Genomic DNA, 20,255 nt, shown 5'->3' with positions numbered 1-20,255 from the left:
GCACGACCAGAGAATTCACAATTTTTTAGTTTCCAAGTCCTGAAAGTGGTATGTGCAGTACTTTGCTGAAAATCTGCATCTGTCACACTGTCCATCCCCAGCTACCCTGAATGCTACCGTTTGTCAGAGAATGTCCTTTTAATTGACATTTGTTCCATTTTCCAGGGTTCACCAATAGCAGGGAATAATTATTCTCATTGATATTTGCAGTACTGCGTTTTAGGAAGGAACTGGAGTGCCACAAATTGACGGAAACTGGACAACTTACTTAAAGTAGAGCCACCGAAAAGTAAAGCTGCTGCAAAAAGTAGATTTCCAGCTGGCACTTTGCCCAGCATCGGTTGAGCGGACCAAGAAAATGTAGCATGGAGCTGGGCACAGGTGACTTGGATTTTCAAGTTAGTGCCTTGTGATACATGACTCACATTCACCAACGGCTGCCTGCATACTTGCCCCACTTACTGGATGGACACGTTTCAGCATCATTTTAATCTCTACCAGGCAGCTGTCGAATACAATGTATTTGTGCTCCTTTATTAGACCATCATCCTGCATGAATGTGGTTTGTGACTCAACTGTGGTGGACAAACCTGCAGAACAGCACACACTGAAGTGGAGATCTTTTGCAAGTTCCTCGGTCAATTGCGTTGAGGCTTCAGCGTCTGTTATTTCAGCTTGTGTTATTTGCACACGAATGGGAGAAACCATCAATGTCAATTGTTTATTGGGTGGCCCTTTTTTTGTGGGTGTAGATATTGTGAAGTGGTCACTGAGTAATTCAAAAGCATCTTCCTTATAGTCATTCAGTTTCTTCTTCATCCCCATGGGGAGCCCTAAAGCCCCAAATGGGAAAGCAGATTTAGGCAGAAACACTACTCGGTTGTTTTCCGCAATGCTAAATGCTGCAGTGTTTCTGCCTAAATCTGCTTTCCCATTTGGGGCTCTAGGGCTCCCCGTGGGGAGCCCTAAAGCCCCAAATGGGAAAGCAGATTTAGGCAGAAACAAAACGCGGTTGTGTTTGAAAACACTGCGGTTTTTCTTTCTAAGTTTCTCAGGCTCAGAGGAGCCTGAGAAACTTAGAAAGAAAAACCGCAGTGTTTTCAAACACAATAACTTTTTATTTATGTTTGCGGTCACTTCAAAAGCGACCGCAACATAAATACGACGTTTTTAAAGCTGCGGTTTTATTTGTAAGTTTTCCGGGCAAAAAAACGCAGCTAGCTTTTCTGCCTGTAGTCTCCGGTCCCCGTCCTCCGAGTCCCGGCACCAATGAAGGAAAAGCCACCCAGTGATAGCTTTTGTTTACTACAGCTTGCTGGCTTTTCCTTCATTAGTGCCACAAAAGCCAGCACAGGCGGGCAGCCATTTCACAAAATGGATGCGCCCATGTGCTTGCTTTTTCAATTTTTGAGCTTGAATTGCTCAAAATTTTACATAGGGACTTCGAAAAAAAAAAAACGCCAATCGTTTTTTTTTTATGTTGCTTATCTATTTTTTCAATAAAAAATTTTGGGCGAACCTTTCCTTTAATGCCAACGACCACACAAGGTATTGAGCCCAACCAAATGAAAGTAACCCACAAGAAATGCAGAGGCTTCTACCACCACCTGGCCTGCTAAAACTTTCTATTTTCCTACAAACTTACCCTCAACCACCAACTAAAAACACACTCATACCCAACCAACAGCAGACTCAACCCAAAACCCTAAACCTCATAGAAAACTAAACCACAGACAAAACAATCCCTAGAAACATACCAAACATATAGTAACCAGGTTTTGGAACTGATGTTACCAACTGCACAGCAAAAGCGCTCTTGCACTCTCAAACTTACTAATCATCCCTACCCCTCCTTCCTTTTCAGATCCACCCGAGCACCGCAAGACCATGAAAATGGCAGCAGTGCAAGGTATAAAATCTCAATAACATAACATATGTATTCCGATAACGACCACATGGGCAGACCTTGCAGATCGAGACGAAATTTTGAACGCAATTCTCAAGCTGAAAACTTCTAGGGCACCGGGCCCTGATGGCTTAGCAAATATGGACTTAAAGCAACATCCCAAAGAATGGTCCCTTTTAATATCTAAAATCTTCAACGAATGCCAGGTAAAGAAACAGATCCCCAGAACATGGACAGAAGCACTTATAGTGCCCATCTTTAAAAAGGGAAGTAGAGACAATCCAGCGAATTATAGACCAATAGCCCTGCTAGACATCATGGGCAAGATCTTCGCAACTCTTCTCCTCTCGCGCTTTCACGGGTGGGCAAGAACTGCACCATGCCTTGACGAACTTCAAACAGGCTTTGTGAAAAACGCGAGTACAAGCATAAACATCATGATATTAAATATCATAAAAGAAAATGTGAAGAACGGTGCACCGAAAGTATTCATAGCGTTCGTTGATCTGACGCAGGCTTTTGACAGAATTGGGCGACGGAAGCTCTGGTCAAAATTATCGAACTGGAATTGCCCGGAAGAAATCTTAGGACCGATGATCGCTCTTCATACGAACACAAAGCTGAGAGTCCGTCTCAATAAACAAGGCCTGTTATCAGCGCAATTTCCATCGGAACGAGGCGTGAAGCAGGGATGCCCGCTTGCTCCAGCCCTCTTTATAGCATTTTTGGGTGACTTCCAACACACCCAAACGTCGTTAAGAGTCTTTCCACCAAAAGTAGGAAACATTGCAATATCTAGACTACTCTACGCGGATGACCTAATCCTTATGGATCAGACACAAATTGGGCTCCAGCGTCAAATTAACAACCTGGCCAAATACGTTGAGGAGAACGATTTGGAAATAAACATTGCCAAATCTAAGATTCTGATCATGGGGAAAACTTGTTCATCTACAGGTAGCAATGATCGCTGGTTCCTGAACAACAAGAAGATTGAAACAGTTCCTAGTATAACATACTTAGGAATAATGTTTGACGCAACGCGGTCAGAAAAAGCCACACGTCTGGCCTTGTGGCTGAAAATAAAATCATTAACCACCCAGACCAAACTTGTTGATCGGAAATACGGAAAATTTTCTCTCCTACCGGCGATACAATTTTATAAACAAAAGGTGGTCCCATCAATGATCTACGCTATGGATTCAGCACTAAACATCCAAGATTTGATATGGCCGAAATTGGAGGGCTTTTTGTGGAAGACAGTGCTGGGCCTTCCAAAATCAACATCTATCTCAGCTATCAGGCGTGAATTGGGCCTCCTATCAATGAAAGCGTCAGTCAAGCAAAGCCAAATGAGACTTCTGTGTAAAATAATTTCTCCTGATGCTCTACCTCTATTCAAAGCTATTCAGAAGGAACTTACCCAAGGCCACTGCATCGCCCTGAAGAAATGGGAGCAAGAATTACAGGAAATTCTGGCTAATTTGGCTTGTACATCAGAAGACCTAATCCACAATCCTATAAAGCTAAAGAGAAAAATAGCCCAGGAGGACTGGATACAAACATGCGAGGCAGCAACGGCAAATAAATTACTTGCCCACTTGCCGCCAACTACTAACAAGCTGAATAGACCTTTGAATTACTGCATAAAATTCCCTGACAAAAGGCTACAGAAGAATTTCATGAAATTGAGGCTTAACCTCATGCTAACTCAGGAAATTAAAGCCATCCGATCAAAATCCAGCATAAAAACATGCAGACTATGCCCAGAGTCTCAAGAGGAGGAAACTGTAAAGCACTTACTTTTAAACTGTGCAGAAACGGCATATTTGCGTGAAGCTTTTGTGTTACCATTAATGCATGACGCGTCACTCCGAGAAGAAGATACATGGTGGTGTAGACTGGTTGCAGGTGAAAAAACTAAATGGGCAACCGCGGCTGTAAACATTTTGGAGGCAGCTCTTAAGCGAGCATCAGAGCGTGGGTCCACACTTGGTCCCATTTAACAAAACCTCCACGATGCAGTTTAACATTTCATCCCTTCGCTCCTCATGTTGCACTGTTTTCTTTTTCGTCTTCTTTTCCTCTTCATTTTCCATTGGACCTTATCTGTTCTGCAATTTAACAGTTTTGAGGATCCATTCACATCTGAGATATGGGACGTGATTTCTTGATTGTAGACAAGTATAATAAAAAAAAAAAAATAATAACATAACATAGCCATAAGGATGGATGTTCGCAGGCCCCCTCACCACAAGGCTGTGTACAAATCTTCCTAATGATTTTTGTGTCAGTTCTGTCTTCTTGCCACCTGCATATTAACAACTTCCAAGGGCTGTTCCCTTAACACCACCCAATCTTTTTACCAAAGGATATTCCAAATGAATGCTGCTGCTGCAGTGGTACCTCTTTCCATAAACTGCCTCTTATGTTTGGCCTGTTAAGCAAGGGTGCAGATGAACATACTGCCCGAAAGCAGACATAAATATCACAATGGGAGCAACGGATCCACATGAGCATTAATAAATGGGGCAATACAGACAGAAAAACAGTACCAGAGTTACCGGTCGACATGCTTCAATATGACATTATTTGCTTGTTAGCCATTTCATTCTACAGGTACCCTGTAAAGTCTAGCACAACTAGTGTGGCATTTACAGGGAATTGTTGGCACCTAAAAAGTAACCGAGTAAAACTGAACAGTTGTCTTTCAACCAGCAGTGCAGTGCCCGATTTTACCTAAAATGCTTGGTGGGAACCTTGGAGGAGGCACTGCAGATCAGAGGAGTGCAGAGAGTGAGGTGATTTGCAGCTTTAAGCATTTGAAGAGGTATAGGGATGCCTGCCACCACCCACCTCATACTAAATTCATGACAAGGAAGGCGGCCAGAAAACACTGCACTCACCTATTCTATTTCGGACTGATTCCTCGTGGACCCATGATTAACAAGCGCGTCACAAGGTACCCCCTCAGCCAGCAATACCGACCAAGGGATGTAAAGATCTATCCACACATGAATGAAGAGCCACAGGCTACGATTCGAGACACCTTTATGGAGAGCTTGGATTAAAACATCAAGAAGCCATGTTGCTGACGTTGTTAAGAGACACCACGACATAGCAGCATTAGACATGAAACACGTGCCATCCGCACATCGAGACACAAACACGCACTCAAATAGATGAGGAACACGAGCGTACAGTTCTATAGTGGACGGATACATACGATCATTGCTTTTATTATTTTAACCATTAGCCAAATGCAGTAACACAGAAACCGCAAGGCACAAGAGATCCTGAGCAGAGCTTACAGATACTTACATGCGAATACCCCTATGGAATTGCAGGAGCACGTATGGGTCCTGACAGAGCCAAGTGTGACTAACCTATGGAAACATAGTATAGCATGGACAATATAGAAACCGCATTGTAATGTTTAGGAAAATTACACCAGGACTCAGGCCACAGAGCAAGAGAAAAGCTGAGCAGATTCAGGCTGGACACACAGCAGATTCAGGCTGGACACACAGAGAGCAAGACGTGTGAGGCAGGACCCTTAGCCAAGGTCAAGAGATTACAGATGACATTCTAATCCCCAGACGACATAGGGACCAGTTGCAGAAAATACGAATTATTCGGAGCTGCACATCTCAAATTCGTGGTCTCTGAAAATGTGACATGGACGAAACAAACAACTGACAGCGATAGGCCATGGGAAAGGAGAGCTTGTCATGCAACCAGACACAGACTGCAACAAGTATGCAAAAGTATTTAACACATGTTCACCGGACATGAGAGAGAGAGAGCACTCTCATAAGCAAAGGTGGTATACACAAGTTACAATACAGACACATGGTTCTCATCACCTTGAAGAGGTACACAGTGAGCTGAGAACCTTTGCAGATCACAGTCCTGGGGACATCGGCTCTAGCCAATGACAGTTTGGTACCCTAGGGCTGGGTAGCAACGGACAAGAACCAATGGTAAATCCACAGCACTGCAACAATGTTATAGTTAGTGACATGGGGTTGGAACAGGCCATGCAACTGACATGCAAGGGCCAGTAGAACAACATCTATAATGTCCTATATAGGTAATAGGATACTCAATATCCAATCACTTGGCCCGATAGGGCAGAAAACCTAAGTTGTGACGAAGTGCTGACACCATCTAGAAGTAAAACCGGCCTGCAAGCCGAGAAAGAGTGAGATGTCCATGAATATTTTCTGTTCCTGTGCTGATGCCTGTTGGTTTTGTCTGTAATAAACCGCAGCTTAAACTTGCCGTTGATGGAGACCTCCGTGCATCCTGGGGAAGGGTGTTGGGTCCTCAAAGTCTGCAGACTTCCAGTATCCCTCTGGCATACCTGGGGGTCTGTCCCCAACAGGTTCAGTGCTGCGTTGACCTATGTATCACCAGATCTTCAGACACATAGATACAGGTGTAAACATCCAGGTTCTTGGTTGCAGTTTGTTTTCAAGCATTCCCCTACAGCGTCAGTCACTAACTATTTTGTCTGGATTTAATTGAAGGGGCATCATTTAGTGATTAGTGAGTTGGGGAATGGGGCAGTGGTAGTCATTCTGCAGGGTTCTCCAGGCACCTTCTTACCGGAAACCGGTATACATTGCATTCTCCTCATATTAAACAGTCACTCTCCAATTGTGAGGTTTCTAATTCATGGGTGACACCTCTTACACCAGTTACGGTTTGTTCCACTGGGCCTTGTCATAACTTTTGAAAAATGACATTGTGACTTCCATAGGAGGGAGACTAAGGATACAGAAAAGAGACAAGTGACTGATCTCATTTGCCCACATCCTCACCTACCACAAATTGTGGGTGCAGAAGCCTTTTTTGATGCAAAAATATCCAGGCTTTGGACACTAGAGCACTGTTGTAGGCAGAGGAGGCCTGCCAAGGCTGGGAGAATGTATAGCACATCAACCACACAGATGATGCTGTATGGAAAAGAAAAGGATGCAGAGAAAACCTTTACATTAAAAAAAAAGACCAAAAGGTGAGCTGAAGCCGGCATAGCATCTGAAAAAGATGTGTGTGAGGAAATGTAAAGTCTTAGCAGGAACATTTGTCCAAAGTAAATGACAAGAGACACAAATTAAGCTTTCCAGTTATCAGAAAGTACCCAGTGACCCCTTAATTAAATGAATAGCAGTCCAATCTGGGATGTAAAGCACAACAATTTTTTAGGAAAGTTAAATGAATAGCACGTTGCATTGGGTCAGTGTTGCTTTAAAGACTGTAAATCGGTTTTTTTATGACGAAACATACAGCGAGATAAAAAGATCCCAAGTCTTTGACATGAGTTTGATGCGAAGAAATGTGCGAGTTTGTCCTGTTTTGTAGAATTGTAAAAGCAAGAGGGGGGAAAAGAATATAGGTCTATAAAAGCTGCATTTGTGAATGAAACCAGCTTTGGGCCTGGACAGTCAAATGCCATTCCTTCTCAGCTTCTCATCCCACTCACAGCAACACGAGGGAACAATTCTCAACCCATGAGAAAAGTATCAACACTGGCTTTGAAGCAGACCATAACATCTTATGACTTTGCTTGGAGTTGGTTCTCAGAATGCAGGCCTTTCAAGCAAAACAAATGCTCTTCATTTACAACTTCCATCTTCGGGCTTAGGCTAAAAATCCTCAAATATATAAGAAATAGGCTCTCTGCAGCAGTCCTTCCATGTAATCTGATCAGCCAGGCCTTTACAGAAGGAAACACTGCACACCTTCGGAGACTTGAAGTCTGGCTCAAATGATATAAAGTGGCTGTAATCACTCCAGGGGGCAGAGCATGTGGCTATTAGAAAAACAGGCTTCAAAGAACTTGCACCATGACAACCAACCTGCCCTGCAGTCATAATTGGACCAACTCTTAGATGCAAAGAACTAATTATATGACATCAAATGCTCTTCAGGAAGAGGAACTGCAGATGCCATTTAATATTGTGTTGAAGTATAAAATAACTACCTTTTGAATTTAACATATGGAATCACATTTTGTGAATCTCTTTTGGACAAAATTTCAGAGAAAGTCATTTTTTTCATGTTCAGCGTGAACTGCTTACAAAAATAAATATAAAACTTGGTGTGAAGAGTGTATGGTGTTGGGAAGGACCTTGCTGGATTACTGCCTCATACGTGCTGGCAGCGGCATTTCCTGTGATACACTGTTTCCACGAGGAGCCACGGAGCTCAGAGTCTTTCAACTCGTTCCATTACTGAGCCAGACCCTGCCTCCTACTAACGCTCGCATTCATAAACCTTTGGGCAATCGTAACGGAGTGTGAAGAGGGTCTGTTATCCGGTGGCCGCACAGCCAAGGGCTTGGCTGAAAGAAGGAAGCACGCTACATAGCTACAAAAACAAGAAAGACGGTGACCTTGTTGTTGCCGTGACAACCAACAATTTGTTGACTCCATCGACGCCTGCCACTGTGACGTAGGTTAAGTCAGCGCAAAAGTTGGCTATGTTATGTAGCATGTCCGAGCCTACACCAACACACAGTTCAGCGAGTCTCCCTTCATGCCAAATGCATTGAGAACAGAAGGTCTGAATGAAACAGACATCGACTAACGTATGCATAGTGCCTTTGAAGAATCTAGGAAAAATGGTATTAGAGAGCCCAATGTGTACAATTCCAATGTATACACTTCCTAAAATACAATCAGACGAAACATCTATACCTGTGAACCTAATAATAAAAAACAGCGATCCAAACACATACTGGAGGCTGAGCCAGAGGAAGCCAACGATGTTAGTGAACAAAGCACTTTACCAGTAAACTCCTTGTTGGAAAGGGCTGGGTCTAATATTGAACAAATCTTGCACATAATATTGATGCTGCCCCTCACCGAGTGAAGCGAATGCGAAAATAAAATCATACATAATGTAATCGGATGAGGTCAGCTCTTTGCGACAGTCTGCGAAAAATGATATGCAAAGACACAACAATGTGCTCGCGACAAACATAAAAGTAATGATGCATAGCGAACCAGCACCATTTATTAAGGAATTCAATGACAGTCCCCAAGACAGCGGAATAATGCATGAATCTGCTAAGGCACTCGAAATAAATCTACTCTTACAACATCACGCAACTCGGAAAATGACCAAACGCTAACTGATAACACGCGAACACTAATATCAGAGCTGACAAACGGGTGAAGTGAAGGAGCCGTTAAAACACTCTCGTTTTAGTTCACACCGCAGCACAAATGAACGGACCAAAAGAAGTGGACACACTCAGATTTACAAAAAAGCCCACGTGAGAGGACAGGGTCCATGAATTGCCCATTTTGTCACTTGTCACCCGAAAGCAACCCAACTGAGTAAAGAATGTCTATCATTGGATTTATCTGATGCAGAAATCTTAGCCGGTGCTCAAGCTACGGATGTGTCACATGACATGCCTTTCAATACACCACCGTCTACTGTCCCAGTGAAATTACCCATGTCATCCTTCAACTTTTGCCCATCTAGTAAATCCGTTAATGGAACATCTTTTATACTAACAATTCCTTGGGCAATAAAACAAATGCAAAGTCTCACTAAAGAGGAAATTCTGACAATGGATGGCACAAACTTTTCGGGTCTTCCGCGAAACACAATTAGTCACAACTATGATAACATACTTTCTGATAAACAGGGATCCCATCTATCGCACTTAAATTGTGGATGCCTCACAGTGCGACACTGCACCTGCTGGCTCAAGTCCAGTTAGGACTAGTGAAATAATTGTTGAACATCTGACAAATAACGCAGAGCAAGTGTTAATGCAAGAACCACCTGACAAATCTACAAAAGCTTATGCAAAAGCACAGATAGTAAATGAGGCTCAGGTCATGGCAAAAACATCCCAAACCTTGCTTCAAACAAACTCAAGAAGTGCGCGCATATCAGAATCAAACCATTCACAACCAACTGCATAAAGCAACTTGACATAAGAATCTGTATACGAACAGACGCAGAGTCAAGGTGATAGGAGTGCGACAGAAACCGGATCTCATGGCCCTGATGTAAACCATTCCTATCGCTTTAGCTCCATTTATGAAGCTATATGATAACCTGAATGACACCTTAAAAGATCATTCTACCCTCTTGACTATGACACACTCCAAGTTAATCTTCTTGGAGGGGTATGTGACAGCAAAAGACTTGAGGCTTAAAATTTCGAAACACAAAAAAACCATAACTAAAGAAAATACACGCTCTACTAGTATACAATATACTGGTTGGTCGCAGGAAACCCAGACAAATTTGGAAGAGCAGCAAGTGGATTTGACAAATGAATCTGACAACATGGCAGTTCGTCATGCACACTCTATACATATTGCGACGACAAAGCTGATCGGCATAAAAGGCCGGTGTTGCAATGACATCGAATGATGCCAAAAATGATGCCCGATCAAACCTTGCAAAAATCAAATTCTAGAACAACGAGCTAGGCCATGTGTTCTAGCTGAGGGGGCTTCATGTTTGCAAAAAAAGCTCCATATTTCCCCATCTTTGGAGAACTTCAAAAAGAGTTAGTAAAGACCACCTGATGTCAAACAATTTAGTCATCGGTTCCACCTTCACATCATCCGACAACATCCAAAGTTACACCTAAACCTGCACCAAGAAGAACCTCATTGGTAAATCAAAATATTCTCCCTAAGAATATTGTGCGATCACTAAGCAGCTAATGCATGGCAGGCAAATTATGAAACTACAATAAAATCGACGGGTCCTACCGTTCAAACATTAATTGACTGGTCAACCTACTCGTTAGATCACTCTGAAAGTGATCTCATTGAACTAGGTGAGTCGCGTGTCCCCCCCCAAGTGGAACCAGAAGGAGAAGAGACCTTGTTTAAAAATAGATCGTCTAAAAGGCCCGGTTCGCCATATCGGACCTTGGCAGACAAGAGGATTAGGTCTCATCTGCTTCAGGCTCAGAAGAACTTGTCGGTGACAAGCAGTAGCAGAGCAATTGGAGAGGCCCTTGAAGAACGTCCGGTAACGAACAAGCATGATTTACAGAATGAGGGAAACGAAATAAAAGCACTGCTCCTTACTGGAAAACAAGGGTCATCCATGGATGTCAATCAAATCAGCACCAATCGGTCAATCAACGAATGACAGACAGACATCAGTACATAACTTACAACAAAGAACTCTCCTACTGGAACAAATTCTAGATACTAATGAAGCCATCATTCTAAATAGAAGCATGGTACTCAAGCTTTTCCACCACATTCCAACACTATGTCAAATTAGCTCCAATGACTTGAAAATTATCGAGTTTGCTGAAGAGAGGAGAACTGATTGAATATATTTACACTTAACATCACCAGTGATAAAGCATATGCTAATTAACACCACTGAAAGCTTCTAAACGATGGGATTTGATCTGAGATCTGTCAATGCCATAGAGTCTGAAGGCCGAGTGATGATACAGAAAAATTCACCCCCTCGTTCGATCAAACAGAAAACACTGATGTCAAAGGTCACATTTAATAAAAACCGAGATTCTCATGCAAATGAAAAATATGCAGACCCGCTACAAATAGGAAGAGTACCTAGTGGACCAAAGCCTAAAATAAACGTCACATTTGCAACATCAGCATTACGTGATGTCAAACTACTGCACATTCTAACACCCCAGCACTCGCTCAAGAACAAGATTGGTCATGAATGTCACAAGCCTTGACATTGCAGAACCCGCGTTAGCAATTCATCAAACCAGAAAGCACCACAATTCAGCCAGTGTGTGATACAAATCCCAAGCACTTGTGAATAAAATTAGCTTCATGAAACACCCGAGGGTATAGCCACCAAGGCTAGCAATAGAAATCTAGGCCTTTATGATGCCATTTGTTTGCAAGAGACTTGACTCCGTGACAAACTCATTTTCGATGGCTTTGAAAATGTATTGAGTGCGGCCGCACAAGGCAAAAGAGGGCGCCCATCATCAGGTTTGCTGACAGCGATTAAATCAGGCAGCCCTTTAACACCAATTAAGAGTGTACAGGCCTGCGCGCTCTGTCACAAGAACTCGTGATGGAATGGAATCGAAATACAAAATCAAACAAAAACAAATCATCACGTAAAAGGATCAGTGGAAAAACCGGTCATCTTCAACGTGTATTGGAACCCAGCCCCGACTTCAAACAATGACTTCATTGATCGCATAGCCAATCTCATTGATGACACCTATATGAATCAGTAAACAAGCTACATAAATCGTGTGTGGCGACTTAAACACCTCATGTATTCCAAACCAAACAACTGCTAACACCTTAGTCCATAATGCAGCAAAAATGTCGCGAGCCTGCACGTGGAATACCTTGATGAACAGCAAGGACATGCACATGCTAAATGGCAACATAAAACAAGACAATCCACCCCAGAAGACCTGGGAAGACTTGGGTGCAGCATCAATAATAGATACACTATATTTATTTTTGTTTCACGTGCATTCGTACCATTCGTGACCGCATTTAAGATAATTAAAACAGAAGAAAGATCACCATCTACTCTCTATGGAATCGCTGGGAACCAACCACGAGTCGAAAACAAGAGAGAATGCGGGTGAAACATTGGTAAGTAACGATGGTCTTCAATTGAAGCTGATAAACAAAAACATCAAAAAACGAACACTTGACTTAGCAACTGATAGAGTTGTGGTTGATTATATCACATTATTAGAGCCATACCGATATAAAAGCTATTACAACTGTCAAACATCGAAGAATCAAACATGCCTATAACGAAGAACTGGTTAGGCTGCGAAAGCAGGTCCACAGACTAGCAAGAATGGCCAAGAAATCTGGGATGACAGAAGATCTTGCAAAACTAAGAACAGAGAAGCAAAACTATAAAAATTGGCTGTTCTCAAAAAGAGCTGCAACATACCAAGCGGACTCGGAGCTCATGCTAAAAACTCTTGTGAACAAGAAATCTGAAACATTTTGGACTTTAATAAAAAAAGAATTGATGAAAGATCAAATCAATGAGCAATCCAACCCCATTGGTGACGCAAAGTGGACTGAGCACTTTAGAAATGCATTTCTAGCTCCTACATCTGCTATTGCATGTACTTTACCTCAAATAAGCACTAAAGCTTGGGTCCTAGAGACAAGTCCTGATGAAATCAGTTTGCGCATACTAAAATTAAACAACTCACGGGCCCCGGGACCCAATGGCCTTACAAACTCAATATTGAGACAACATCTGGTTGAATGGGTGAAGTGTATACACATTATACTAACGCGAATATCAATCTCACACACCATTCCACTTTCCTGGAAGAGAGCGATATTAGTCCCCACTTTAAGAGGGGGACAGGAGCAATCCAAAACTCCTAGATGTGATCGGACAAATATATAGCGCAGCCATTTCAGATAATTTCCACAAATGGTGTATGACTGCAGAGGTTAATGACCCATTCCAAATGGGCTTTGTATGAGGTATTAGAACCACTGTAAATATCTTAATCATTAATATATTAAAGGGGCGTGTTCATAATTGTAAGTCAGAAATATACATGTCTTCATCGATTTAGTACAAGCGTTTGACTGGATTGATCGCTTGAAATTATGGACAAAACTGGAACTGAAAAATTGTCCACAGGAAATATAAGAACCAATGAAGGCAATGCATCACAACACGTCTCTAAGGGTACGACTGAATAAATCAGGCCTGTTGTCTGATGAAATAACCACAGCTAAAAGGTGTGAAACAAGGGTGTCCGATGGCATCCGCCCTTTTCAATTTCTTCCTGACAGACAAAGAACCCTGACGCTCAAACACGAACATTTCCTCCAATGGTTGGAGGTGAGCAGCTGTCAAGATTGATCTATGCTGATGACATCGTCTTAGTTGGTCTTCAGCGCCAGATTGATTCATTACAAACATATCAGAACTAGCGGCCTAGAGATCAACACAGCTAAATCTAAAATCTTGACATTTGGAAACTTTAGCATAGGGAAAAATTCACACACGTGGAGGCTCCGAGACCAATTGAGCAAGTCACCACTTTTAAATATCTGGGAGTCTGGCTAAGTGACACCACAACTGAAGCCCAGTTGACTTAAATCCACAACCATGGCTCCATCAAGTCAAGCACGTGCCACAAATCAGAGCTGTGGCAGTTTTCCTATCGTACCAGTGCTTGACTTCTATCGTGCAAAAGTCGTACCCACGATCACCTACGGATTGGAGTGTGTACCACAAATTCCTGAAAAGATGTGGGCCTATCTAGAAGGTATATTCTGGAAAAAAAGTTTTGAGATTGCCTAAATCGCTACCAAGTCAAGGGTACGACGCGAGATGGGTCTATCCTCACCATCATCGATCGTTGTGTGGAAAAGTTTGAGCTTGTTCAGAAAATGTTTAATAGAACGGTCAGAGATAATGGAAATGCTACGAAGAGAAATAATGGCATCGCCAAGTCTCGTGATACAAAAATGGTGAGAAAAAATGTGTAGCACCTTGAATGAAATTGGATGCAACATCAAAACCATTCAAAACCCAATGAGGATCAAGGCTAAACTCAGAGAAGGCAACTGGATCAATACTCTTAAGAGACGCAAATCAATACAAGTCAGTGGTTCATATTTATCACGAAGTGCGTAAAATTGACACAACCTGTGAATACATGAAACAGTTGCAGACAAAAAATTAAGAGATCAATTTCTGCGAATCAGACTTAACATTCAACCAACGAATTGCAAGCTACTTGAGGGCTGAGTGAAAGCAGTATCTGTCGCTTCTGTAAAAACCCAGATTTGATAGAAACATTGGGTTATTGCTTGCCAAGCCCTAAAAGAAAGATATACCATCATTTGTTCTCAGCCTTCCGAAGACAAAAAATGGAAGGCATTTGGATCACACCGATTTCTGGAATTAAACCAGTCTATGCAATTGCAATGACAACATTTCTGGTACCCTTGTTTTTAGCTTAAAAGTTCCCATCTTAACATGTTTAAATAATTCAATAGAAATTTTCGGTACTGGATTGTTGAAGGACTTGCATCATATGACATTCTCTATCATTTGTATGTTGTTTGTTTTGCTAAAAGGTTGTTTTTCAATTGTAAGCAAATAACAAAAGAATACAAAATAAAACTTAATAGATCAATTACAGCAGATCTGATTTCAATATTTGAACAGCAACAATTATTTGCCCCTAAATCGGGTACCTCACTAGGTCTCAATTGTGAGGATTGTAACAATGCAATGAACACCACCAATACACAGGTGCAGCCTACTCACTAAATTTTGTCACTACAGGTTGATCAGATTATGTGGCATGGGCAACAAAATACCATTGTAGCAAGTTAAGTGTGGGCAAAAACATACAATCAGCATATGAAAGAGCGTTTGACCACTAATGCAATATTCAGCACGACAATCTCTACAATGGACATGTTAGAAAAGTCAATAATTAAATAGCCAAATTCATGATCATTCAAAAATAGGTGGCTACAGGCAAATTTATAAACGATCAACCTTAAGTCCCTGACAAACGAGCAAGAGCTTTACTTTTATGGATTAAAAGAAAACCACCAAAACAGGATGTACCTCAAAATGAGTGAATTAATGATTCAACTTATGATCACAGGGTTGTCAAACACACACCTAAGTAGACAAGTAAACTCTGAAAAGTTACCGATACCACAACAGCATGATACAAGAGAAAAGGGAGTGGTTGAAGTTAGGGCTGAAAATATAACTAGATGGATGACTGGATGACCATAAGTGATCATTAAAATACACTGAAGTTCGATATGATATTTGAACATAAGCAGCACGCCTACTTATAAATGCATAGAACAGATATTGCATCAAAGCGAGTGACTTAAGAACTATACTTCCCACGAGTTGGTGTCATGCAACATGACAATGAAGGCAGTATGCAATTTCGTAACCACTGAAAAAGAGAAAGTAGCAAATCAACTGTTACTATAGAAAGGAACAGCAGTTGCCACTGAGTGAAGTTAAAAGATATGCACTGTACGATAAGAGAAATGGCCTGAGCCATCGGGTAGCATACAAAAGATCAAGCAATTTGAGGACATCATTATAATGAGGGTGGTGTGGTTAAAACAACCACTTGAGTAATATTCTAGAGAGAGTATGTGAAAAGTACTGTTACGTTACTTTGAATAACAGAAAGAAAATACTCTTGTCATCGAAATAGTAGAGTTGAGTTGGGTGTGGTCATTAAAGAAGCTTAGTGAATTTTGTGCCCAACAAACCGTTTTATCTAAACCGGTTTCGAACAGTTGGTAATTGTCTGTTTATTAATGTCTAATGCGCTCCAGACAATAGTGTTCAATGAGAAAGATTTAAAAAGGGTCCTTTCTTGCATGAGTGTACGATTACGAGAAGCAACAGAGGGCAGGCAATGAAAATATTGCGACAGGTGCATTGTTGTGAAAATCTATTGATAAAAAGTTAGTGATGATGAGTTGGACAGTGGGAAAATTTGAGCTAGCAAGGTCCAGTTTGGAGAAACAGATATTTTTTTTTTAAAGAGATGGAGGTCCACCTTCAGTATCTCTCCAAAATAAATGAACGCAGTTACCAGCACAAACTCACTCCCTCGCTATTTTTGTCAAAAAATAAAATAGAGTGGAGCAAAGCTGTATGCCTCGCTGATCTGAACTGTTCAAGAGGGTATTTCACACAATATATTGGTGAGTCTCAGTATATACACATCATACACCAAATTCCACAAGTCTCTAGAAAATAATGCTGCCCAATTATATGTGCACTAGACAGTGTTAAATGAATGCGATTCTATTTTTAGATTTGTATCAAACCGGGTGTTAGGAAAGATGTCATAATTGTATGCAATTTTCCCTCCATGTGGCAACCCCCAAACTTTTTGCTGTTGTTTTACACCCTGATCTAGACTTTGCCAGAGAAGCACAGCCTTCCGCCGCACTCCTCTGGGCTTTCGCTCAATTCTTATGGGGAAACTGACATGCCCTTATGACAGTCAGTACTGGGAGACTTCGTTTCCCTTAGTCCTTTCCTCATGTTGCAGCTTTTGTGCAACATGAAACAAGAGTGCACCGTAACTTACATTACGGCTCTCTTGGGTCTCTAGTCATTCCAAAGGCCCTAAAAACTCTCGCTAGACTTATCATGAACTGTGCAAGTGTGTCACGGACGGGACTGGTGGCAGCTATCGTTTCTCTTATGTTTTGAACCCTTTTTTGCCATGTATCCGCGCTTACCGCGTTTGGCACGCATAGGTGGCCTGGCTCCCAAAATGGCCATGCCACAAGGTTCTTTGTCCTGTCCGCTGACCGTCTTGCCCCTTCACCTTCCCCCAGGTCGAGCAGACCCGGGGCAGTCCTTATTTGGTCACGTACTTTCCCGCGAAACACAACGCTTTCGCGGGCTTCTGCATGCCTTGTGTGTGCCTTCAGGATGTGGGCTGGGATGTCTGGTCCCAATACACATCCTGGGTGCCAGAGTCTAGAGTGTCCTGAATGCCTGGGACCACTGTAGTCCGCGATAGGTCCACGTATGGTGTGAGTGTTTGTGAGCAGATCGCGCCAAAACGGAGAGGGCCCAATGGGATAAGGGAACTTTGGATAAGAGGAGGCTGAAAACACCACTACCATGTTGATCTCCTGAGTTCTCACCGAACAAGGGATAAGGAGCCAAGTATCCTGCAACAAGAAGCTGAGTCGAGGAACCGCTGGTGACCCGCTGAAGGTTTGGCACCCTGAGCCGGTCGTCCTGCGAGACCCCTCTGCATCTGATCGTCCTAGAAGGTCGGCAAAGGCACTTCGACCTATTGGAATAGTGGGATCAACTATTCCCGGCACCTTCATCAAACCCTGCAAGTAAGCCTCTTCGGAAGTGTCCCTGGGCCAACCAGTGGGCTGACCAGCTTACGCAGGACGCTTTGCTCTGTCACCGCTGCCGTTTCGGGGAAGCCCTCGAAACTTGGTCTACTGCTTGCTCTGCATCCACAGCACCCTCACACCGAATTTGTACACTTGGCATTCCCAGGTATGAAGGAATTCCCAGGTCTGAAGTGAGATGAGTGAGCCCGGATCAGAGTAAATGCGGTTGCCGTGTTGCCCTGCTGTGGTAACAACCTGTGCACGTCCGCTGCATTTGGGACACCCTCTACTCTGCATCCTGCTATGCAGAATCTACACGGTGTCGAGACGTCCTGCTCATCGCAGCTGAACCTGCCAGCAACGTGAACTGAACTGGAGAAGTCTGGGTCTGCCTGCGTCGGAGACCGGTGAGTAGTCTATACCGCAACCAGTGGCCCCTTGTGCAGGATCCCGTTTCTTTTCTACCGCTGTTACAAAATAACGACACTACCCCGCACTCTCACCCTGCCTCTGCCCACAAGTGGAGGCCTTGCTTGAGTAGTGGGCACTTGATCTGCATCACTTCATTCACCTTCCTCAACTGCCTGATATCCTCGAAGAGGCCCTCTTTTGTCCATTGGCACCAGCGCATCCAGGTACTTTTGAGCATAAGGCTCCTCCGTTGGTAGGGCTCGGACTTCCTCCTAGTTAGGTTTATTTTAGATGTCGAACTGGGTCTAATGATTACTTGCACTGCCTGTTTTCCTCCCCATCTAGGTGGTCTACATATTACGTGCTCCTAACTCCTTAGACCCCTCAGTCTTGTATATATATTGTATTGATTGTGATGTGTTGGTTTACTTTAGTATTTTTGTGATTGTTTGCTATGGTCGATGTTACAAAGGCCTTGTAATAAATATGTCTATATTTTTAATATAACACCTGTCCGGAGTAATTTGTAAGTGTCCTTGCTTGGTGTGCTCATTGAGGTCTTTCCGTCACCCTCACCCCTCTTGAGACAGTCTTGACCACCGCCATCGCTACCCTGATTGGTCTGGCTTGTCCAGTGTTTACCCTGTTCCAAGAAACTAGGTTGGCCTTCTGAACCTCTGCCCCCTCCAGGTCAGAGTTCAGAAATCCATCTTAACACCGGGCCCGATTTTTTTTAGCAGCACTGGCGAAGTTTCCCTCCCCCACCCTGACACAATTTTGATGGGGACTTTGGATAAAAGCAAATATGAATGGGCCATTCTAAAGTCACCCACGTGTTACTAACATCACTCAATATCTAATGTATTCCATGAATGAACGCAAGGACAAAAATTATTGAATAATTGTCACTAGAATAATTTTGTTTTATGTTGTTTTGATTTGCATTCGATTTATTACAGAACAATAAATGTATGATATATTTTTTGTAAAAGCCTGAGCCCTCCATCTTTTTATATTTGTTAACAAAAGATGGTTCTATAAGTGTATGTGTTTTGAAACCTAGTTCTGGCACCTCTGGTGTAGACATCGAAAGGTAGCTTGTTGGGACTCCCTTGTGTTTCCTGTATCCAGTTCTCCACCCCACAATCCCATAACAAAAAAATAGGACTAGCTTTACATAGGTGTGCTCACTGATTTTTTCACCACTGGAGACAACCCAGCTTTGTATGATGGGCTCCAGCCACTGTCAGCCTTCTGCGCGCTTTATCTTCCTAGACAGCTTTTAAATTAAAGACACTTGAACATCGCCCACCTCTGTACCACCGCAGATATATTTGACACAATGCCAAAACGTACCCTTATTTAGCTGCACTCCCAAACGGTACCACAAATAGGGTAACTGGAAGCATCACAAAACGGTTCCAAATTAAACTCCCCGATCAGTACAGTACCTGCTAGACCACCCCATGTCAAACTGCAGGTGCTGCGATACCTACAATCCCAGTCCCTACCTACAATCCCATTCCCTGCCAACAACCCATGACCCGAGGTTTAGGTTTAACTTAACGGTACCCGGGATGAGTTGCAGGTGGTTTCCCATGAGAGCAGGCGCCGGGCTCCGGTTCTGCTCACGGTTCTCGGCCTCTCCCACTCCGTCGCCTGCACCTTCCTCATCAGCCATCGCTGTTTACACGCAGAGCATCTTGGGAGCGTAGACGGCCGGGAGGATAGACTGTCATGCCGGGACATAGAGAACGGCGACGGGGGGAGGATAGACTGTCATCCCAGGACATAGAGAACGGCGGCGGGGTAGAGCGTCCTCAGCAACCTGCGCACCACACAATTCTAAATAGCCATGCAGTTCTATATAATATGAGTCCCTAGCTCGCAACTCGTGCTTTGGACAGCTCTCTAACCCGCCCATGTAAATCAACGGACTTTCACCCACCAAACGCAAAATCGGGCGTTTTCAAAGTTCAGAGCTATGGAACTATGTGCCTGCTGCTGACATCTGTGTGGAAAACATGACCGTGTATGTATCGAGGACTGGAGATTATTTACAAACG

The 20,255-nt window shown here is 42.9% G+C and overlaps 1 protein-coding gene across 3 annotated transcripts in view; it reads right to left on the bottom strand.

The window, feature by feature from the left end:
• CRBN (cereblon) overlaps positions 1-19,920 on the bottom strand; it is a 270,640-nt gene extending 250,720 nt beyond the window's left edge. Inside the window, exon 1 of one of the 3 annotated variants that reach the window (XM_069643518.1) lies at positions 19,762-19,920. In XM_069643518.1, the coding sequence (XP_069499619.1) occupies positions 19,762-19,870 (109 nt within the window). In that variant the 5' untranslated portion in view covers positions 19,871-19,920. The remainder of the gene's footprint in view (positions 1-19,761) is intronic. The other 2 variants (XM_069643516.1, XM_069643519.1) reach the window with 2 other exon arrangements.
• Between the last annotated feature and the right edge of the window lie 335 nt (positions 19,921-20,255).

This window comes from Ambystoma mexicanum, chromosome 2p, assembly GCF_040938575.1.
Source record: "Ambystoma mexicanum isolate Mex_15411 chromosome 2p, UKY_AmexF1_1, whole genome shotgun sequence".
In the NCBI taxonomy this organism is placed as follows: Eukaryota; Metazoa; Chordata; class Amphibia; order Caudata; family Ambystomatidae; genus Ambystoma; species Ambystoma mexicanum.
This window is presented reverse-complemented; position numbering and strand designations above follow the sequence as displayed.